General features: G+C 35.3%; 1 protein-coding gene across 1 annotated transcript in view; it reads left to right on the top strand.

The window, feature by feature from the left end:
- The window catches only part of LOC148109489 (uncharacterized), a 228,587-nt gene that overhangs the window by 135,761 nt on the left and 67,979 nt on the right, over window positions 1-24,847 (top strand). Inside the window, exon 3 of the mRNA XM_087864863.1 lies at window positions 21,429-21,487. Coding sequence (XP_087720989.1) covers window positions 21,429-21,487 — 59 coding nt within the window. The remainder of the gene's footprint in view (window positions 1-21,428; window positions 21,488-24,847) is intronic.

Below are 24,847 nucleotides of genomic sequence, written 5' to 3'. Positions count from 1 at the left end.
GCACTGTAGCCATGAAAGTTCTGGAGTACTGATTCATTTCCTTGCTCCCTAGTATCAGAAGAGTTTAAACAGGAACAAGGATGTGATAGGAGAGAGAGAGCACCAATAACTTTCAGAGGCTATGAGTGTTTCCCAGTTGTTTTGACTCCCAGCTCATATACCAAAATATTTACTCCAGAAAGAACACAGATGAGAGAAAGATAAGAAACTTGAAGTTTATTTTATGAAGTTGTCCAGTTTCCCACAAAGAAGAGCAATAAATATAGATAAGAGAATGAACTGAACTTGGATATTTTTGAAACTTGGGAAATCACCAAGCTGCGGGACTAGCAGATATGGTAGAGGCAGCACTTCACATCTCCATGTCTAAAGACAAATCCACGCTTAAACGATCTCCATAAGGAGAAATGGAAATTGGGAATTTTGAAGTTAAAGGGATAATGCAATAGAACATGTTGTAATGTCAGGATTACTGGTATAACCCCTGTAACCTTAGGCCCTGCCAACCTCCAATTCAAGGGATGTCATATTTACATTAATTTTCAAGTTCTGTCTGCATGGTGACCTATCAAACTCACCTTAGGTTTCTATCTCTGTAGAGTTTTTCTAGGTTATTTATGGGATGTTGGGCATATCCACATCAATTTTCTATTGTCAAGGCATGATCTAGGCTTTTACTTTCTGATTTGTGTTCTTGTACAGTTTTTTTAAAAACATCTAATGTCATTTTTCTCTACTCTTCCTCTACAATTAACTTTACCATTATCCAGAATACAAAGGATTCTTCAGTTGTCATGTAAGGACTGAGCTGCCACAATAGCATTTAACTCCAAATACCTTCTTCTGTCATTTGCACTAATTTCACAGTTCACTTGAATCCACTTTCTTAATTCCTACCTATACTGCAATAAATTATCTAACAACAATTAAGTAAAGGTAGACCCGAGAAGTAAATGGCTGAGCTTAGAAGGAAATTAGCTAATGAGGTGCAGGCTGGGATTAATCAGGGCTTGGAAAAATTTTTTCAAATGTATAAATTATATGTATATAAACTATAACATATTGCTAAATTCATATGCAAATTGTATAATTTTATTTTTTAAGTAGTGCTTAAGTTGAAGAATTGCAGAATCATTATTGGTGCCAATCAAGAGCAGAATTATCAAAGCAGAATACAGGCCCAGTAATATGGAAGATAAACCTGAAAAGCTTTCTCAGTACTCAGGGAAAAGTCCAAAAAACATAAAAATGATGGAACAATTTTTAAGATATACACTGGAGATTCAATATATAAATAATGTTTCTGAAGAAGAAAAAATGAACTAAATATCAGTAATTATGGCATAATACTTGAAGTTTCCTGAAGATAATAATATGCACATTGAAAGTCCACATCATGAAATAGATAAAATTAATGAGAAGTGACACACACCAAACTATTTCCCTCTAAATTTTTGGATTGCAAGGGAAGTGAAAATATTCTTTAACTATTCTTTACTCATGCAGTAAAATCAGCTTACTATAAAATAATTAAATCAGGTTAACCTCAAAAACTCACCCTCAATATATGGGTGGAAAGAAATCAGTAGATATTTATAGAGTGTTGGTTGGTAAAAATTAACTCCAAATATTAAATAAACATATATAGCAGCAAAGACTTTATCAGGTGTACAAAAGTTCAGAAAATAAATATCCATGTATTCTTCTTTAAAATATTAGGTGAAGTTTACTCCAACTTACCCAAATATGAATGAAAATTGTATAATAAAAATGTGGAGTCATGACAAATAAAAAAGCCTTGAAATTGAATGTCTAAGAATTAAACAGGTTGTATTATTATTATTATTATTATTATTATTATTATTATTATAAATACAACTTAAAACAGTTCACATATTAAATACACACTCAAAAGATACAAAATATGGCTTTTCTTTTCTTTTTTTTATATTATGTTAGTCACCATTCAGTGCATCCCTAGTTTTCGATGTAAAGTTCCATGATTCAAAATATGGCTTTTCAAAAATGAATAATTTCTAGTGCTAGAAATTGGAAGTAGATAAGAGCGGTGGGTTGAGCTGAAAGAGAAAAGTGTTCTTTTTACATGGACATTTGTTTTAAAAATAAAAGTATAAATGTATTTTTAATTATCAAAAGGTGAACCTAGTTTAATTCAAGACAGAATTTATTTATCATAAAGTATAAGAGAAAAACTAAAGATGAAAAGTAACAAGGAAAACAGAATCAAACTGCATCAAACAGAAATGTCTGGAAAAATTAACTTAGTGAAAGGCAGACCAGAAAAGTAATACAAGGCAAGCACACATGTGTGTGTGAGTACACATACACACACACACAAAGAACAAAAAGTAAAAGTAAAAAAAAAAAATCAGTGACAAAAATATTTTATGACAAAAATAAAACCAAAGATACCTACTACTATAAAAAATATAAATAGGCTAAATTCCCTTTTAAAAATACAAAGTTTATAAATTGAGTAAAAAAAAATCATGTTTAAAGGACAAACTCTAAGTTTAGACAATTCTTTTGTTTCTCAAGTTCTCATATGTAAAGTTAGAATTAAGAAGTAAGTAAATCATAGGTTCAGTTTCTGGAGCATGAGCGGTGAAGATTGGTTAATATTTTTATTAATGATTTTTATAATTATTATATCTTTTACAAGAGAATCACATAAAGTGAGAGCAAAACTATTTAAATTGTGTATAATCTTATATATCAGGCAAATAAAATATAGATAAATATATAGAGAACTGGTAGCTGGGAAATGCAAATTAAAACAAGATACCACTAACCACCTTTTTAATGGCCAAAATCCAGAACACTAACACCAAATGCTGGCAAGATGTGGAAGAACAGGAATTCTCATACATTGCTGGTGGAAATTAAAAATGATGCAGCACATTTGGAACACAATTTGGTGCTATCTTACAAAACTAAACAACTCTTACCATGTTTTGCAATGGTGCTCCTTGTTATTTACCCAAAGGAGTTGAAAACTTATTTCCACACAAAAAGATGTACAAGGATGTTTATAGCAGCTTTATTTATAATTGCCAAAACTTGAGGCAACCAAGATGTCCTTCAGTAGGTGAATGAATAAATAAGCTGTGGTACATCCGGATAATGAATATTATTCAGCACTAAAAAGAAATGAGCTGTCAAGCATGAAAAGACATGCAGGAATCTTAAATGCATATTACTAGGTGAAAGAAGCCAATCTGAAAATGCTACATACTGGATGATAACAGCTATATAACATTCTGGAAAAGGCAAAACTATGGAAATAATAAAAAAAAAAAGATTGATGGTTGCTAGAGAGAAATGGAGGATAGGGATGAATAAGCAAAACACAAAGGATTTTTAGGGCATAAATACTTGGTATGATATTATAATGTTGTATATATGTCATTATGCGTTCATCCAAGTCCATAGAATGTACAACAGCAAGAATGACTCTTAATGTAAACTATAGACTTTGGTTGATTATGATGTGTAGGTTGATCCTTGGTAAAAAATGCACCATTCTGGAGAATGATGTTGACAATGGGGGAGATTATGCATGCCTAGGGGCAAAGGGTATTTGGGAAATATACATCTCTCTCAATTTTGTGGTAAACCTAAAACTACTCTAAAAAATTAAAGCTTAAAAACAAGTTTTAAGAATAGTGGTAGAAATACTTTTATTAGAGAAACAGAAAGGTCTGGTATAGTAGTTTTCAACTCTGCTCCTTGGAGCCTATTATGGGGCTTCACAAGGCCCACTCTGAGACAATTTTGGACTTGAAAGACAAAAGGATATAGATGATAAAGGCATAGAGCTCAACACCTTGTAATGAAGTAATACAACAATAACCCCAAAATAATAGAAAACACCTCATTGACATAAGGTCTGAAAAGTAGTAGAAGTAAATTAATTGATCTTTCTGAGAATCATTTTTCTTTTCAACAAAATCGGTTAATATTACCTAGGGTTACCTTGTGGATCTTCTGATATATTAAATTTAAAATATGTGCTATAACTCAGATATCTAATAACTGCTGGCATCCTGTCTTCCCTACGTCAAAGATTAAATGGTTTACTTTAACATTGAGCAGATTATATGCTTTGAATCATCTTCCTTCAACCTGTTACTCATATGCATCATTCCTGTATGCTCAAGAAATGGTGCATTTTCACTTTTGCCTAAACTAAACGAAAAATGTCTGGCAACACTAAATCACAAAAGCATATCAATGCCAAGCACAAATGGCTGTTAGATCATCCAGTTTATGATAGTCTACATCATCCACTGGCACAAAGGATTGGTAATTGACTCTTTGCATATTGTTGTCTAATGTATACAAATTCTTCTTAGTTTTGAAGTTCTGTGCCAGTAAAGTGTCTGGATACTCTTTTTTTTTTTTCCAGAACAATATTCAAATACACTAAAATTTTATTTTACTGCATCTGGTTTAATTGATGGGGAAAAGTTCACATGCAAATGCATATGTTGATCCGCAATATCCCTGTACCCCTCTCCCCTAAAAATGTGAATGTGACACCAGATACTGAGAAGTGATGAGGATACCTCTAACTCTCTGCCACTAGTAACACACCTGACATTCTTATATTGTGCATGTATCATGCAATCATGGTAGAAAGAATGAGAAAGAGGAGAGATGGACATCAGGGGAGGATAAGAGAGGAATTTTACTATTTTTCCTAGAACTTAGCTTTTTCCCCCCAGAAGAAAGCCTTCTTCAAATATAGAGCTATCAGTCCTAATATTCATGCATATGTATGTTAAGCTTGGAACATTAATGTGAAACCAACTATTCTATGTACATTTGTGTTTATATGTAAATATTGTCTTTTTTAGTCCTTGTCAATAAATTAGAAAATTATTTTACTATTTATGCTTCACTAAAGAAGAAACTCCATTTTTACAGAAACCTTCTATGCAAGCCTCTACAGAAATGTCTGGTTATTCAGTCTGCATGTGGAGTTTATTTGATTAACAAATATACATGGCAATAGTACATTTTAAGCAGGAGTGAAATAGGAATACCGAGTATTCAAGGAAGATTCATCAGTGCAGGAAAAGCACAACCAAGAATTAAAAATGATGCTAACAGGTGCACATTGGTTTTGATTTGAAAGTTTCTCCATGGTATTTATCTGTAAAACAAGAATTAAAGACCCTTCACCATTTCTTCAGTGAGTTGCTGCTTTGCTTTTCAATTTGCTAATATGATACTCTTTAGATTGAGTATTTATCTACATGACACCAAACATACAGATGAAAACCAAAACATTCAGTCAATCATTCAGCTATTTGTTAATATACATTTGGCATCACTTAGAAAAGAGTAATTAGAAATCATTAACTAGATTTTTCTATTTTTATTTCTATATTTGGCAATATTTAGGTATAGTCATATTTAGTAGTAAGTCTTGGTCTGATTAGTCATTGCCTTTTCTTTTATTTGGTTTTTGTATTCTGGTAACAAAACCTTTTGTCCTGATGTATTTATTTTTTCCCTGATTACTAAATTACAAGCTTCATTTCTCTTTGACTGTTGAGCTCTCACCCAAATTTATTTCCATCAATGTTTTGATTTTTCTTACTCTCATTTCAATTTTCCTAATAGGAAGCATGAATATATTTTTCTATACATTTTATGACTTTCTTATCTATTTCATTCATTCTTATATAAAAGGAATCCGTATGACTTAAATTCCTAGAATAAATATGAAATAAGACAGTCCAAAACTTTAAATTTCAATTGAGATTAATTAGTAGGTACATTAGAGAAAGAGTATAGAGGAATGAACCAAGGATCTGGGATGAATGAGTTACTATACCTGGGCACCAAGTTTCCTAAGAGTAGAAAATAAAAACAAAGAATGAATTGAGGGTGAAAAATTGGATGATACTGTCTGAAAAAAAAATCATACAAGTTCATTTAGGACAGTGGTACTCAAACTTTTGGGTTTTTGTCTTAACCCAACAAAGGGCATCAACTCCAATTAGTGTGCTTTGCTTATTACAGAGGGATGGGGTCCTCCCCACACACCTCCAACCCCACCACATGAAAGGCTTATGGTCAGTAAAAAAAAGTTATCTGGACACTCACTTCTCTCTGGAATTCAATGCATATGTTAGTACGATCCAAATATGTTTTCTATGCTTCCTGATGAGTTAATTCAATACAAGGGCAAAGCTTAAAGAAGCTATCACCTATCATGTATCACACCTTGTCTCTGTGCCAGACTAGTTGAGCATTTCCATGTCTCATTTAATTTCCACAATGTGGGGACGCCTGGGTGGCTCAGTTGGTTATGTATCTGCCTTAAGCTCAGGTTATGGTCCCAGGGTCCTGGGATCGAGCCTGTGTGGGGCTCCCTGCTCAGTGGGTAGCCTGCTTCTCCCTTCTCCTCCACACCTGTGTTCTCTCTTGCTATCTCTGTCGCTATCTCTCTCTCTTTCTCTCAAATAAATAAAGTCTTTAAAGAAAAATAATAATAATTTCCACAATGTGTTTGTGGTGACTAGCCCAATTTATAGGTGAAGAAATAGGTTTTGAAGAGATGAGTAGGACCAAGATCACAAGCTAGAAGCACATGAATGGCAGAGCTGGTACATAAACCCTGGATAGCTAAGTGTGCATAAGACACTGCTGGGAGTATAAAGCTCCTGGGCTGCAATACCAGAGATTCTGACTCTGGAGGTTTGAGATACGGCCTTGAAATCTACTTTACAGCATCTCTGGTGATTCTTGAGTGTGATAGAATTGGGGCCAATATTCAAGCATATTGACTCCCAAGCTCTTGCTATTTCTCACTGTGGAAAGATCACTTTTCGCCCAGAGGAACCCATAATTGTATCATTATGTTTCCTAAGTCAGATATGAAAAATCTTCCATGTAGACATCATGCCTCTTATTGAGCTTGCTAAGGTTTTTAAAAAATAATTGATAATAACAGTAGCTGCTGCTTATAGAGCTCTCTTAAGTGCAGTAACATTCTAAGTGTTTTACATGTATTATATCTTCAAACAGGCTTTCAGGTAGGTCCTATTATCACCACCACTTCTCAGATGAGGAAACTGGAGAAGAACTAGAATTTGGAGCATATTTTGGCTTCTGAAGATATGCTTTTATATCAGTACATGATACTGTTTCTGGGAGTCATTTGGCTAAAAAACAGGTAGTCTCTCAGGACTTAACGGAACTGATAAGCTTTCTTTGGAGTGTACTTGGTGGTGTAATTTAGCTACCAGAATGGGCCACCACACATTGGACAGACAGTTGTTCACAGGATGCTTCAAGGCTGAGTTCAAGAGGAACAACAGGGAAGTAGTTCAGCAGCCTGAAGAAGACTGTAAAGATCAAAACTTCTCCCTAATTTACCCATAAATTTTGTGACTAGTTAGGGTTCAGGTACTACTTCACAGCCTCAGTTGTGAAGATTATTCTTTTGCAGGGTGGAATAAAACACTTGGGACTTTTATTAAGTTTGAAAAAGCCAATACAGGAAAATTTTCCTCAAGTAAAATTAGTATAGTCAATCTCATTCAGGTTTTAATGTCTACTGAAACAGATAAATAATAAAATACATTATACCATTAAATAGGTTACAAATCTATATCTTATGTCAACTTTGCTAAAATTTTGCTCTGGGGTTTCCCTCTTTTTTTTTGTTCTGCTCATGTTTTTATCCTGCCAACGTTCAACCACTGGATCTGTTAAAGAATACCTAATTTGTCTTTGGATTCCCAGAAGCAAAAGAATGTTGATATAAAACAGTCACTCCATAAGTGTTTATTGAATTATAGTAAGTGTCTGCAGTACAGTTTACTTTCTAATAAAAATATATATGCAGGATACCGAAATGTATATTCTCCATTCTCAAATTGTTTCCAATCCACCTTGACCCCAGGCATTTTCATCAGGCTATGTTGCATAATGCCAGATTATACATTTTTCAAATGAAGATTGATTATGAGAATAAATGATTGGATATAGGGCTAAATTGTTGCATCTGTAATGGAATTTGGTGACCCTCTAGTTCAGAACTTTGCAAACTCTTTTAGTGACCAAGCCTTTTCTCAAGCAAAATTTTATATAGAAATCCAAAATGTGGGGTGCCTGGGTGGCTCAGTCATTAAGCGTCTGCCTTCGGCTCAGGGCGTGATCCCGGAGTCCCGGGATCGAGCCCCACATCGGGCTCCTCCGCTGGGAGCCTGCTTCTTCCTCTCCCACTCCCCCTGCTTGTGTTCCCTCTCTCGCTGGCTGTCTCTATCTGTGTCAAATGAATAAATAAAATCTTTTAAAAAAAAAAGAAATCCAAAATGTTACGCAGCTAAATCTGGCTGAAGGAGTACATGGGAGCTATTCTTTCCCTGGGTCCCTGAGGAGCTTCACTGCTCAAGCCAAATTCCTTCATTGTATAGTCAAAAAGAGTGAGGCCAAGAGAGATTAAGAAACTGACTTCCCAAGATTACATTACTAGTTAGGTACAGAGTTTAAAATAGAATCTATGTATATTACCTACTAATATTTTTCAGTCAGAACAGAGACTGGTTAGGAGAACAGCAAAGCCCAAAATAGGGTTTGGCCAAACCCAGTAATATAGGCATAGGCAAATCACCTGGGTCAAGCATGAGAAAGTGAGGGTAACATCTGGGTAACATGGGCCATTAGCATGAAGAGACCACACTGATGAAGGGACGATTCCCAGGATGAGAGGCTCAGGTGTGATCTGAGAAGTGAGTTGGCCAGGCTTAGAGACTTCTCTCACAACTTAAGAACACATGCAGAAGGCTCATGGGTGATAATCATTGAGCAAAATGGTCTAATTCCATGGCCAGCCTGCTGGTCACAGAATCACATAAAATCCAACAAGCAATACAACTTTTTAGAGTGTGTACTTCAGGGGTACAATCCTAAGGTGTATACATTTCTAAATTATAAGTTACAAAAACTTAGCTCCTTTTGATTTGCATGTGGGAATCTAATTTTGCAGTTTCTGCCAAGGATTCGTGGCCTCCACTCTCTTATTTCTGATGTCTTTTAACCCAAATGCTCCTTTTAGCCTTTAACCTGATATGTGTCTTCTTACTTGCCTTCAATTTCTACCTTTGCCCTATATCTTCCTGATTGTCACACATCAAAAGAGAGTTACTATTTAACATTGCAAAATATTCAGCTCATCAGTACCTTACTGGATATTTTTCAGAATAAAGTTGATCTCAGGGGAAAAAAAATGTATGGGCAAGTTAGGAATCCTGGCTTTTATTTTAATAATTAAAGATTAGAGCTGGAAGATCTGAAGAGTTTGTTCTATTATGACCCAGTGATAGAGATCTGATGCACAAAGAGCCCCTGATAAACAACAATTTGTTTAATGATAGCGCTATTTAGGAGAAACCCAAGACTGCTCCAGAATCACTGAAGAGTTTTCTTTCTGTGATTGATTGAGTTGTCCTTCCAAATCTAGGGTAAGGCCACTGGCATGGCAATTTCAGAAAAAGAGCATCTGCTTGCAATATACCTGGCTGCTGGATGTATTCTGGAATTTAATTTCTACTGCTGCCAATCTCTTGACCTTCAAAACACAAACATTGATCCTGGAAAAAAGGGTTTTATGGTTCAGTTTCATGACTTTTTTTGTCCCAAATGGGCCACTGATTAGGAAATCTTATTTATGTAAGTTGAAGATTTTAAAATATAATCCAAACATCCAGAGGGACAGAGACCCCCCTTAATGAAATTTTAGGGAGATTTGGTCTTTTATGTGCAGAACAAATTTCCCATCTCTGTCCAACATTGATTCTCTTTCTTAATTCTTTGTTGCTAGCAAATGTGACAAAGTCTTATTTTCTCCTAACAGGTACTACCCCCTCCTGCATATGTACAATCATTTCATCTCCATTCCCTCTCCAAGCCACTAGCTGATTTTTTTTTAAATGCTCAGACTAGAAGAGTGTGGCATGAAGTACACCTATTCAAATTAGTCACTGCAAATACAAACAGAGAGGTTCAAAATATTGCATTTGATCATTTTTTCTGTAATTTGCTGTTCATTCGGATGTTTTGTGTATGTTGATTAAATATGCACTTTCTACTGCCTGGGGAGCCAGAGCCCCTCACAGCAGACCAGTGTTATCTGGTCCCAGGAGACTGCAGCACTCCAGAGGGGCACTGTCACACGGACTACCTGCTTCAGCTTGTCTTAGCAACAATGATCACCATATGTGAAGCTGCAGGAAAACAGATGCTGTTTTTCCATTTGTGAAATCAAGTTGTTGGAAAGTAGTCAGGTTTCCAATGTACGAAAGCTCATCTAATCAACCTACGGAGACTGTGTGAGCTTTCTCAGAAATATTTGACAACATTCCCCAAGTACTGGTGACTAGAAACATATATGAAATCATACTTCCAAAATGACAATCCTTTCCCATACTTGTGTTGATAGTATCTGTTTTGATAGGTGAAAATGGAGTCTCTAACTTTCTTGAACAAAGGAAATATATAACCCAGTTTTCAGTTACAAAAAGGGCTTCAGGGCACAGTCTCTAGGTATTGGGTGGATTTACTGTAACATTTTATTTTATTATATGAGTCACAAGTATCAGTGATTATTTCTCCCCTGATGACCGGAACAAGAATGTGATTCATAATCCCCTTCTTATCAATTCAAACGTAAGTCTCCACAAAAGCCCAGTAAACGTTCTGTTCTGCACTCCCGTCTCACTCTTGCCCATATAGCAAGGACTTAACATTATTCTGCAATTTGTATAACAAAATATTTTACTCTTGCTGTTTGCAAAGCTCTTCTTCATTCATAAAACGTGACCTGCTTCTCAGAGTCACTGCCCTTAGCAAAGTATAGTTTGAAACTGATTAGCTAGAATACATACCATACCATGTCAGGAAGGAAAGAAATGTTGGAGAAATATAGTCATTTGCAACCAGATCAACTGCAGATATTAATTTATATGCAATTATTACTGTCTTAAAAGTTTTTTTTTAACTTAGAAAGGTAGATAAAATCTGAATAGGAGCAGTACAAAATTCACATCCAAGGAATCTGACTGGTAATTCTGTTTCCATCCTGGTTTTATTACAGTCTGACATTTAACTTTTCTGTATATGAAATGTAAGTAATAATGCATAAAAAGTTGTCATAATAAGAAATACAACAAGCTTTAAGAACTAAAAATCTATAAAATACTGTGGTATTAATAACCTCTATTTTCCTCACTCATGAGTTTGTCCTGGACACCCTGGGTATCCTGAGCCAGGAGACGCAGCTTCCTAGAACAGTCATCTCCCTGACATGACTAAGAAACCAATGAATGATGACTTCATCATAGTAAAAATTGTTGTTTGTTCAGAAGACAAATACATTTTGCCTCCTTAGATTAATTTAGGAGTTAGCATTTGAGCTTGGCTTTGAAATGTAGAGATTCAATAGGATGGGTGTTTCCCATAGGAAAGAAACGGCAGGAGTAGGACAAACTTGCTAGCAGGAGAGCACAGGGCATTTGCAGGGGTGAGGGGTTTTAAGTTAATTTGGTCAGAGAAAGTTGAAGTCTAGTGAAGGAGAGCAAGGGGAAAAAGACAAGTAAGTTAAGGCCAGATCATGAATAGTCCTAAATGATGGTCTAAAGAATTCAGATGTGACTCTGAGCAGTGGAAGAGTTAGACAGCTTTTTGCAGCTGAGAATCAAGGTCAGAGCTGCACTTTGAAGATCAGCTTGGGATTTTGGTGCATAGCATAGGCTGAGCTTACTATGGGCTAACAGTCTCTTTATTAAAAGAGGAATCAACTATGGTAAAGTTCAGGAGGGAAAGACCAGAAACATGAAACAGTTATAAATAAGTGCCAGGGTATAATTAAAACTGTGTGGTAACAACAGTTGTCACTGAACTTTATAGTCTACAAATCACTTTCATAGTAATCTCAGCCCCTCAATAAATACTTCCTGAATGACTGAACAGTCACTCTTCGAGGTAAATAGGAAAGGTAAGGTATCTGAGAATTGAAGGCACATAGGCTGTAGGTGTTGATATAGGACTCAAAGCCAGATCTCATGGTACCTAATCTTCTGCTTCTTATAGACTGATATGCAGGAGTTAAAGGGGAAAGGCATATCATTAAGTTCTTCTACCTGTCAGTTTACTAAGTACTACAGAGTAAAGGAAGAGAAAATATAGATTATGCTAGGTTTTAGCCCATGAATAATAGTTAAATATTTCTGTGTACAAAGCATTCCTTAAGTGGACATTTAATGACCAAGTATTATGACTGCTCATGGATATGATAGAAGTCTCTCATCAAAGATTTTGGACACATAAATGGCACCATTTCTCAGCCCTCTTGGCAATTCTGAAAGCTACGCAAGAATCTTTGAATAAATTGGATTTCTGCTTAAATTCGCCAAAACTGATTTGGTCTACTAAGAACCCTGACTGATACATAATTCTAGTAAATAGATGTTACAAAGTCTTGCAAAGTTTCTGTACCTTCTCAAGTATGAGGACCCACATCAGAATCCCGGCTCATTACATTCTATGCATTTTGGGACATGTCCCTTGAACTGGATGAGCATATTTTATATCTATAAAATTGTAGAAATAATTTCTATCCCATCTACCTTTATCAAACAAATAAATGCATGCAAAATTAATCTATCAGAAGTAGAGTGATTTATGTTAAAGAAGTGAAAGATTTCATTTGCCCAGAGTATCAGAATTATTTTGGTATCATATTTCACCAATTGATGAGAAACAAATAAATATATTATTTTGGATGTTATTCGAAAGGGAAAAGTTATTTTATTCCTGATTTTTATGCTCTGCTATCCTCTTCCGTATTCTCAAGACATAATGACTTAATACTGCTCAAGGAAAAGAAGAGAACTCACTCAGTTTTCTGAGTCTACAAAGTTCTCAGAAAACTACTCAGCCATTCCACTGTGTGACGGAGAAGCTGAAGTGTTCCTGGGAGCTTGAAACTCAATATAGAAGAATTTCAGAGGTTGGGATACAGTGTATGGGTAACAAGGAGCAGAAACCTTCAACTCAGCAGTCTGATTCCCATTGGAAGATAGGCCAGTCAGCTTAAAATGCACGTATGTGGCAGCCAAGTTCATGACCACCCCCTCATGTCATGAAGGGAAGATGCTCTCCTCCCTCTAGTAAATCTTTCTAGCCTATCTTCTTTCCTCAGAGTTACAACCTCCTGCTCTTCACTTTTGACAGATGACCAGGATTATGATAATGGAAACCATGTGCTGGAGATGTTTGTGGCATGGAGGGTTCAAGTTACTCTGTGGGCAAGTGTCACTTGCATTGGCTTTTGGCCACAGTGAGAGACATGGAAACAAGGCTTCCAAGTTGATTGGCAGCAGTTCCAAATTGTGCAAGCATCCAGGCTATAATATGACAGAAGGATGTTTTACTGAGAGGAATAAAAAGACCACAAATATTTTGTATCTGTAACTGGTAAATGGCAATTTCCTCAAGTCTCACAATGACCCAAAATGTTGCTTGCAGAGGCTAGATATTTGGAAGTTGTTTTATGAGCTATTCCTAAAAAGCTCTTATATTTTTCACTTGTGTTCATTCCAATAAATATTAAATGACCATCTAACATGAAGTAGATCCTGATGATATGAAGAAGAAAAATACACAGGCTTGTCCTTTTGGGATTTATAACATGGAAAATTATCTTCTGTTGGTGTGAAAACTCCACTGAGTTGGTCTGACCTGTTAACTTCTTCCTGAGTAGTAGAGAAGAGTAGTCCATCATCATGTTTATTTCATGACATTGCCTCTATTTTTAGATGGCTGCTGTTTTTTTGTTCAGAGTCCCACATTGTGTGTGTATATATATATATACACACACAAATCATTGTAAGGATTTCATTGTACTTTAGGATTTTAACACAGTTAACAGAGGCTGAGGCTTTCTATCACCTTTATACCACAGTGGCATTGTGGTAAGTCCTGTGTGATATCTAGCCGTATTGTTGTCTCAGTTGAGAAAGCTTGCTTGTTTTCTGCATTTCTGAAACTATTTGGTTTTTTATTGGTTTATTTTTTATACAGTGACCTTGAGTAAAATATCCTTTATTTGTTTAGTTTGTTCAAGGGGAACAGGATCCAATCCATTAGCAAATATTGTCAGTTCTATCTTCAAAGAATGTCCTGTATCTGATCACTTTTATCTCCTCCATCCTTACTACCACAATCCAAGCTACTGTAATGTCTTGCCTGGAAAACAGCGATCATCTCTTACGTCTTTCTTGTTCTCCCCCTGTCTCATGACAGTCTATGCTGCACATAGCAGGCAGAGTGATGTTTGTAAAATGCAATCCAGATCCTGTCACTTCCCTACCATCAAGCCATTCCATCCCAGAGTCAAACTAAAGCCTTCAGGTTCCCATGAATTATAAGAGGGTTGGTGGTCGGAAATGGTGAGAAAGTTAACCTGGAGCCAGGTCTGATGTTTTTCATTTCCTCCCTTTCAAGCCTCACCCTCTGCTGGCCTGGTTATTATTTGAATAAGCAAAATCAGGAATTTGAGCCTACTGCTCCCTTTACCTGGACCTCTCTTCCCCCATACTTCTTAGGCTTTGCTTTCTCATTTCATTCTTTTTTTTTAATAATAATTTTTATTATATTATGTTAGTCACCATACAGTACATCCCTAGTTTTTGATGTAAAGTTCCATGGTTCATATATTGCAATATATGCCCTCCTTAATACCCATCACCAGCCTATCCCATTCCCCCACCCCCCTCCCCTCTGAAGCCCTCAGTTTGTTTCTCAGAGTCCATAGTCTGTCATGGTTCATTCCCCCTTCTGTTTACCCCCCCTTTCTTCTTCCCTTTCTTCTCCTACTGATCTTCCTACTTGTTATGTTCCATAAATGAGTGAAACCATATGATAATTGTCTTTCTCTGCTTGACTTAAATGCTTTCTCATTTCATTCTAGTCTAATCAAATGTCCCTTTCTCAGAGAGACCTCTGCCCACCCCCATGTACATATCACCTTCCCACTGCCACCACCCTTTATCCTCTTATTCTGTGGTGTACCTTCACAGAACTTAAAACCACATAACTTTAAAGAATCCCTTTATTCCTGTTTTCTCCACTAGAATGTAAGCTCCATGACGGCAGGAACATTACTTTGTTCACTATTGCCTACAATAGGGACTGGCATAAAGAAAATATCTCATAGATACTTATTGAATGAATGAATCATCATATTTCATCCTCACCAAAAATATGAGATGCTCTTAACCTCAGTTAAAAGAAGAGGAGCCTGAGGTTCAGAAAGGTTAAATTATTTGCGGTTAAGTATGAGACAGATCCAAAGTATAAATTCAGTGCCTCCTGATATCGAGGCTTTGCTCATTCTTCCAAAGTTCTTTTCATATACATTATTTGAGCTAGTTCTTTGGATAAATAGTTTGGATGTTTATTCAAATATTTATTAAAGAATAGATTTTAAATGTATTTGAGAAAAATAACTCTAGCAATTTTAATTCTATCATTTAAAGTTTAAAGCAAAGAAATAACTTTTACAAGTCATCAGCATCTTTCATGGAATTTCTTCAGGATCATGGGAACCAGGGGCACTGCATCAGCAGCCAGCTTTCTCCTTAGCTACATATCCCTCCATCTGCACTGGTCTTACCACCCACTGCCCCCATGCTCCTGCCCTAAACCATAGTTTTGCATCATAATTGGAAGTGGACATTTTAAGATAAAAGCTGTACCTGGCAAATAAAGAAACATATTTGTTCTAAGTTTAATTAAATAAGTCTGGGCAGCCTTTTTGCAATATGGAGATTAACTGTCAAATTTATGTTAATATGATCTCAGAGAACGAAGCTGCTATAAAAAGTTTCTCCCCTCACCCCTCGCTTAAGCTCCTCATGTTGCCTTATTGAAGTTTCTTTAAATTGGTTGTGTTTTATTAAAATATCACCGGGTCAGTTCTGCAAGAACAAGGTAGTTAAAAATATCTAACAAATTCCAAATGTTAGTTTAAAGACATCGATACAAATAAACTGAAATCATATCTATTATACAGAGAGAAAACTGTCACAATGGTTGAATTTTCAGCATCTCTTTGGAATCATTCAATGCCAAGTTCTTCTTTATCTGATTAACACAGGATTATAAAGATCTTCTGAGCACTCTCAGTATTATACAAAGAGCCTTTCATTTCTCTGAGTATCCCCTCCTTTTTTTTTTTTTTGCGTGTGAAAAAAATGTGCCACCCAATTTTTTTATTTTGTGATTTAAGAAAAAAATGCTAACAGTTTGAATCATGAATCCTGTTGTGGGGACTGAGTTAATTAAAAACCTGATGTATACATACAGCTGATCCTACTCACCCTAATGAAGAACATTAATTCTAGGACATGTGTGGCTGTAGTCACATTGCTACAAATTACTGGACTCTTTCCTTTATCTGTTTCCAAGAAAGTCTCCCCCTGTTAGTTAGGAAAAAAGAAAAATATGACGCCTTAGTTCTGGGTAGCATAAATTACACGCATCAATCAGAGAAAGCTTAAATTAAAATACACATTTGGCAAACAAATATGAATATGTTGATCTCATCTGTGAATCAAAATGATTTAGTGCCAGTGCTGACCCCCCACTGTTCAACATGAAGGTCACCGTGAGCAGCTTCTTTCTCATTGAGAAATGTTTTCATGTCTTTTAAGGATACAATTTTATGTATGCCTTAATGTTCAATGTAACTAGTGATTCCTATGTAGAGAGACTGATTTATTTTATAAAGAAAATACAGGCTCATTTTTATTTATGTAATCCAAAACAGATAGCTAAATTAAAATGTAGGGAAAAAAATACAGTGGTTTATGGTTTCTGGGCTGAGGATTCTCCAATGTGTTTATGATATTTTCTAATCTAGCAGAATACTATTTGTGAAATGGAATGCTACACCTTTCCGATATTGAGTGACTATAAATCAGTCTGCTCTTATCACCTACTGCATACATTCTTGGAACAGGGATAACTACTTGAGAGATGCCCATTATATGGCAAACCTTAAGTAGAGATGATCTTGGGTCTTTCAGGTTGCCATGTCTCGAAAATATCTGTAGGCAAAGCAGGCAGATTGAGTAAGGCAATGATCTTCCTGGACAGAAGCATGTTTTATGTTACAACATTTATTTTGAATATTCATGTTGTATTTTCTTGCTAAGATTTCATTCTCATAACTACAAACCAGTATAATGATCCTGTCTGTATTAAAGGGAGGAGTAGCGATGCATGCCTTTGATAGTTAGGTTGCAACTCAATACTGAGAACCTTCACAGCTAAACGGAATAAAGCAAATAACAAAACCAAGATAAAACTGTACAACATGTACATTCTAGTCTGCAAAATTACCTGAGGAACTTATTAAATTATAGATTTCCAGGCCTTACTCCTCCAAATTCCAATTCATACGTCTGGAATGAGGAATGAGATCTGCATTTCTCAGTAGTTTTCTAGGTATTTTTTTATTAAATATTACTCAGAAAAAACTTTGAGTAAGACTGCTGGAAAGATGAGTAGGTGAAAAGAAGACCAAGTGATACAGAATCAGTTTGTTTTCAGCAATATGACAGAAGATTATATCAAGAGATTAAATCCTGAGTTGGGATGAGCAATTTCTGCACAAACACTCACTTTCGACAGCAGAAAGTAGGCTTCTAGAGGGGTGTATCATGACAGCTATTTTACATTGAGGTGATTTTTTTTTTTTTTTTTTTTTTGCTGTTGGGGGGAGGGCAGGAGAAGTAAACATTATCAGAGAAGGGAGTTACCCAGAATAAGGCACCTTTTAGCTAAACAGCCAAACTTCTCAGATTTTTTTAAGCAAATTCCAATTTCAAGTATTCAGTTGCATTATCCTCATACTATGTGAACCAATTTTTTTCAGGAAATATGATCACTATGTTTCTTGGGGAAATTCGCAGACAGACTCAGGTTTACATTCTAAGGTACTAATATACAAGCATGGAAACTTCTAGAAGGAAGAAATCCACTGAAGCAGGGTGAAATAATTATCATTATGTCTTACATATTTTGGGAGGTGGAAGAAAATAGTTTTGTCTATTCCTTCTATGATGCAATTAAGAACACTGAAGTCTTCAGAAAAGTAAAATTACGTGACAAGAAAGCTGATTGAGGAATATTGTGTCTTGAGGAGGAAAAACCCCAAGTCAATTTTGCATAGATCCATGTTGATTGTTAAGATGGCCAAGATGAATGGATTGGTTGTGCCACAGTCTGTTCATTTGGCTCAGATAGGCACTGCCAAGAGTTACTTGGGTACAGTTTTGCTCTGTGCTAATTAGAGTTGGTCAAATGGTCCTCTGATGAATTTCCTTCCCTAGATAGAATTTGAGAGGAATACAACAAAGGAATTATCGGGGGTGCGGATTATCTATAGGGGCATCTATAGTGGATCCAGGAATGAAGAACCTTGTCTCAAATTCTCAGAAATTTTACTCCCCAACTAATGCAACCCCGTTAAAAGTTCTTTTTTAGTGGGCACACAACCAATACTGCATATGCTGATGGCATTTTCACATACAAATCTGATAGTTAGGCACGCCATTACCCAATTTACACATGCAAATGCAGTAATTGTGTGCACTGGGTGCTCAGGGAAACCTGGCACACGCCCAAAATGGAGGCCTTTTCAAAGCATGGCCAACCCACCAAATTCTTTTTCCACAGCAACTCACAGTACTGTCTTACCTCTATTATACAAAATTCTGTGGGATTCTGGGAGAAAGGATATATGCTTTGTGAATTTTCCTGAATAACCAAAACTTTTTATCTCTATTTGATTTGGACATGTTTTAAGTTCTCTTTCTTTTTCTTCAAATAATTGACTATAGACTTTCTCCCCTTTGTAGTAATCCACCATTTCATTCCTCTGCTTTAAAAAATCAACTCTAATTAGAAAGTACAAATTCTCTCATTATGACTTATTCTCATCTAGACCTTGAAATGAGAATGATTATGAATTGTTGTAAGAAATGATTTGTGCTTTTAAAAGAATGGAGATTACTGTTTACAGCTATGTGCACATGAGTTTACTCCAAGATGCATTTGATTATTCTAATTTACTGAGCTGCTGCAGAAGCAGCCATTAACTATTTCCTGTTTCTTTGTTTATGTATATCAGATATTCTGGGGCCTCTTGACTACTCAGGCAGTACAATGCAGGCAAAGTAATTTAAGAAAAATAAATAGGATTGAGTATATATGCTTTGCCAGTGTTTCTCAGAAAGGAGAAGTCTAAGAGTCTGATATCGATCATGGCAAGATTTTTAGGTTAGCCATTTATAGCAGGAAAATCAGAGGAAATATTTGCCTCTATTTAACAAAATGTGTCCAAAGTAGAGAAATATGGGATATTTTGAGAGGAAAACTTTCAATTAGAAATTATAACTCATTATTTGGGGCACCTGGGTAGCACAGTCGTTGAGCATCTGCCTTCGCCTCAGGGCATGATCCCGGCGTTCTGGGATCGAGCCCCACATCGGGCTCCTCCGCTGGGAGCCTGCTTCTTCCTCTCCCACTCCCCTGCTGTGTTCCCTCTCTCGCTGGCTGTCTCTCTGTCATATAAATAAATAAAATCTTAAAAAAAAATTATAACTCATTATTTATTCAGAAAATATTTACTGTGTACTTATTACATTGTTTTAAGGATCCTTTTATTTCCTTGCTCTGTTCTGGTTTCTATGTACATTCTTATCTCATCTCTATATGTCCCTAAACTAATGGGATTCTCTAGGATTCCAGATTTCAGTCCTCAACCTTTTATTCATTTTACTACCTCTTCTTGAGAAGCCTCATTTTCATTTTTGACCTGCTTATCTTTCTCCAGACTAGACTTCTCTTCTATATTCCAAATTTTTTTCCAGAAGCTTTTTCCTATTCCCATTGGAATGTTCAATGTGCAACAATCTTAACAGGTCCAAGTAGGATTTATATCTTCCCTCTACTTCATACTGGAATTATCTTTAGGTTCTCTCTGGATCTTCAGTCCACATATTCTATTGGTCACTGAGTGCAGTAGTACTCTAATTCAAAATATTTCATCTTGAATCTGTCCCCTCGGGTCTCTTCCTACTGCCTGCTTGAGTTCAGGACAATTGCAATGGTTTTGTAATTGTCATAGGTCTCCACCCTAGGTAACTCTATTTTCACTCTCTCACTTGGGTTGTTTTCTTAAAGTGTACTATGATTATACACTGTTTCACTTAGTGCCTTTCATTTCTCCCACCACATACATGCTAGAGTCCAAATTCCATTGTTTGCTGTGCCAGGTTTAATTGCATTGCCCCTGACTATCTGGTGTCACTGAATAAAGGATCGAGTTTCACCCTGCAATGTTACTGCTCATGCCATTTCCATCTATCAATAAGTTCCTCCCTCCTTATTAGCATTATCTTTCATTCTGTTGCTTTTATTCTTTTCATCCTTCAAAGTTCACCTTAAATGCTTTCTTTTTTATGAAACTCTTATAGCACCTTCTCCAGCAATGGAACAAACTATGTTTTCTTCTCTGTAATGATATCACTTTTTAACATATTAATTACCTACCTTTTTGCATAATAAGTGCTGACAAATAGTTACCTGTTTCCACATTAGATTATACACTTCTTAAATCAGGAATTATAGTTTATTGATTGACTGTCAATGTCCCCCAGCCAAAGACCTACAAAAATACATTTACAGTTAAAGTTAAATTTATTGCTGTTTCAAAGAGGAAGACTATTAACCATAGGACATGTTAAAATGTTGGAAATGTCTAATTATATATAGTATTCAGGTTCACATTAGGTGCTTTTAGGGAGTATTTAGGGAAGCAAAGCTTTGTTTTTGGATTTGATGCTGACTTGAAGTGCAAGTAATTCTGATTGGTGATCCCAAAAAGTCTAACTAGAAGTAAGAAAACACAGACTGAACTTAGAGCTGTAATTGCCAAAGAATAAGTAGTCATATACATTAGCCATGATAGGTGGATGCTTGATAGTTCTTGTGGTTTAAAAATGTTCATGTTTTGTTTGTGTTTGGACAGAATTATGATATGCTCTTGCTTTTGTCTTGATCCTTCACTGTCATGGTCAGATAAGAGACCTTATCTGGTATTGGTGTTCAGAGAAATTGTTTATGTTTAACTGGAGAACATCAATACCTGGCTATGAGAATCAGGACAGCGCCTAGCAACACCAGGACCTGATAATGCCAGGAAAATTTTTAGCTGTCAGGTCCTGCTTTTTTTCTTCAGTCCTCCTTTTTGACCAAGAGAAGACAAATACAGACCATGGGATATTAATCCATGATATTTACATTTTCTTCATTGCCAGGATGTTGCTGATCAAGATCAGGAGGGTGTCCAGAGAGCATGATTGGTTATTGTACAAAGGTTAGTCCATCCTTTTCCTTTTCTTAAGAGGTGAGTTGTTGAGTCACCCTAATGTAAAAATGGCTGTGCTGTAGCACTTAAGATTCTGAATAAGATACATCAGCTAACTATAAAACAATTACCACAGAAAAATGATTACTAGTCCTTCTAACAAGTCTTGAAGCCAGGAGTATAAAGATTATAAAACCTAATCCAATGAAACGTGTACCAGAATCCAACTGTGTGTATTATTTTTCTTAGTCATGGGTTGTTTTACTTGCCTTGTAACATAAAGGTCAGGCAAAGAAGTATTTACTTTCGGATTCCTCTTCCTTAGCGAGGTAAAATAAAACCAATAGCTTTTGAGTTGTCCATGACGATGCTGGGCAATAAATTTAAAACTGTTGAGTTTCCAGGGCAGATTAGTGTCATTTAAGATGTTTGACAAGACCAGAGACAAGTTTAAGACTATCTATTACAGTCATATTATTCTCTTCTGTGGGATAATTGTAGTTCACAAAGTTTCTAATAATTAGAATGAATACATGGAATAAGTCAGTGTGTAGCGAATATATAAGTTTAATACTCATATCAGAAGTAATGTCCTACTGGGTCATGGACTATATTGAAAGTAAGGGTAATGTCCAGGATAACAGCAATGAACCATTTGCATTTCTCAAACATATAAGATTTCTCGAGTGGAGTTAAATAATTCCTTCAAAACAAGCCAGATTGTCTATGAGCAAACTATTATATTAATAGATTAATATAATATAATATAATATAATATAATATAATATAATAATTATACTAAGGATAGCCCCAATATTAATTTTCACTTCTGATGGGCTATATTTTGCTGATAGGATTTTAATAACTTCAACAAGAGCTTTTAGTTAACATGAGGTCAAGGTTCAATTTTTATAAGCCTGAAAGGTTGGTATTAAATGATGTGAGGGGGCACTTGGGTGGCTCAGTAGGTTAAGCCTCTGACTCTGGATTTTGGTTCAGGTCATGATCTGAGTCATGAGATGGAGGCCCCTTCCCTCCCCCTGAGGGCTCCTGACTCAACTTAGAATCTGCTTGTCCCTCTCCCTCTGTTCCTCCCCTCCCCCCACTCACACACACGTGCACACACTCTCTCTCTTTCAAATAAATAAATTAATTAAATATTTAAAAAATAAAAATAAATGATGTGAGGCATACTTAAGTATCAGAAGAGGATGGTAAAAGAGAGCCTATTTTCTGAACTGTTTAATAATTAATTAGTAATTATTAATTTTGTTGGCAATAAGTTAAATTATAACAGTAGCTATTAATTTAGAAAAATATGCCAGAGAGTTTGGTACTGATTTAAGTGGCAAAAGAACATAGGAAGTTAAAAGTAGCAGGACAAAGATAAGGGAGATATTTTTGAGAAATTTTTTAGTCAGTTAATAAATGATGTCAAGGTATACTAACAGGCAACATTAGTGGTAGAGCAAACGGTAAGAAAAAGAGTGCTAAAGAACCAGAAAATTAATTTTATTTCATTGTTTTGCATGGAAGTTGTCTACTTTTGCAATCACTAGCTTGTTCCAAAGTTTTGGTAAGAATTGTCTACATATATACTTGTCATTTAAAGAGAACTCTCTGTTTAAGTTCCCTTTATGGAGTGGATGTTCAAAATTAAGAAAGAAGTAATGTTGCTTTAAATTGGTAAACATTACCCCAATTATCAACACCTTGGAATTTCACTGTTACATGAGTTATTAACAATACCTGCTCATTTCTTTTTCATCAAGGTTCAAGGGCAATTATTCTCTGGGGATTTTTTCAGAATATCAAATCTGTAGATTTCCGATTATACAGGAACTATTTAGGTGGATGTTTTAGAAATGCAGCTAATACCTTTGGTGACAAAGCCTTAGTTATCACATAAGTCTATTGCATTTATTAGTCATATCAGCTTGAAATAGGGTATAATCTATAATTGCAAGTGATTCTTAAAATCATGAGGAGACTGTGTTAACCTAAAAGATAACTTGTGGCTTCTGGAGAGGATTGATCTTAGTACCACCAAAACAAATGACAGCACTCTGGGCCTTGGAAGTTTCATACATCATTCAATGAAATTTGCAGTATAATATACAATAAATGTATCATGTAACATTTAAAATTTAAAAAAAAAACAAAGTTCATTACCTTGTATACATATTTGTATATTTCCATAACTATTGTACCTACTTTAAATAATCATGTATGTAGATTTTTTTCTTTAACCAAAGCAATCATTTAGTTGAAAAAAAGTAATCATTTTTTCTCTCTAGACACAAGAGAAAACCAGAGAACAGAACAATCTTGAAATTGCTTATTTTTTCACATGAACACTTATTTAAGAAGGCAAAAATAAACATATATAATGTCATTCAAAATCATTTGCATATTTTGTTAATCTATTGCCATTATAAGACATAAGAATAAATTAAATTTAGGTTCAGCTAACCAATGTTTGTATCTGTTGCTTACCTAGAAATTGTGCAAGCTTCCAAAGATTATTTATTAATTAATTTAATCATTTGTCTAAGGTCTTAAATTTAGTTAAGTATCTAGAAATTACCGATTTTAGTTCACATTAAATCATAGTTTGTAGGATATAAGAATTTCATAAAATTGAATCTTTAAAAAGCAACCTAGTGTCCTTCAATAGATGAATGGATAAAGAAGATGTGATACACACACGCACATATACACATACATATACACACACACATATACACATACATATATATACACACACACATATACACATACATACACACACATATACACATACATACACACACACACACACACACACACAATGGAATGTTACTTAGCTATAAAAAAGAATGATATCTTGCCATTTGCAACAACATGGATGGACCTAGAGGGTATAATGCTAAATGAAATAAGTCAGACAGAGATATATGCCATATGATTTTACTCATTTGTGGAATTTAAGAAACAAAACAAACAAATGAAGAAAAAAAGACATGAACAAACAAACAAAAACTCCAGACTCTTAAATTGCAGAGAACAAACTGGCGGCTGCCAGAGGGGAGGAGAGTGACCGAATGGGTGAAATAGATAAAGGGGATTAAGAATACACATTGTGATGAGACCTGAATAATGTATAGAATTATTGAATTATTATATTGGTACACCAGAAACTAATACAACACTGTACATTGACTTAACTTCAATAAAGAGTTATTCATCATTATCATTCCATTTAGTTGAGCATAATTATGTACATATAATTTTAAACTTTGACCAAGTTATAGAAACAGTGACACTACTTAATTCACCAAACTAATGTAGGATATTTAAGAAGGTTAAATCATGAGAAATTTACTGTGG

Source organism: Ursus americanus, chromosome 9 (genome assembly GCF_024610735.1).
Source record: "Ursus americanus isolate L20-20 chromosome 9, mUrsAme1.1.p, whole genome shotgun sequence".
NCBI lineage: Eukaryota > Metazoa > Chordata > Mammalia > Carnivora > Ursidae > Ursus > Ursus americanus.
This window is presented reverse-complemented; position numbering and strand designations above follow the sequence as displayed.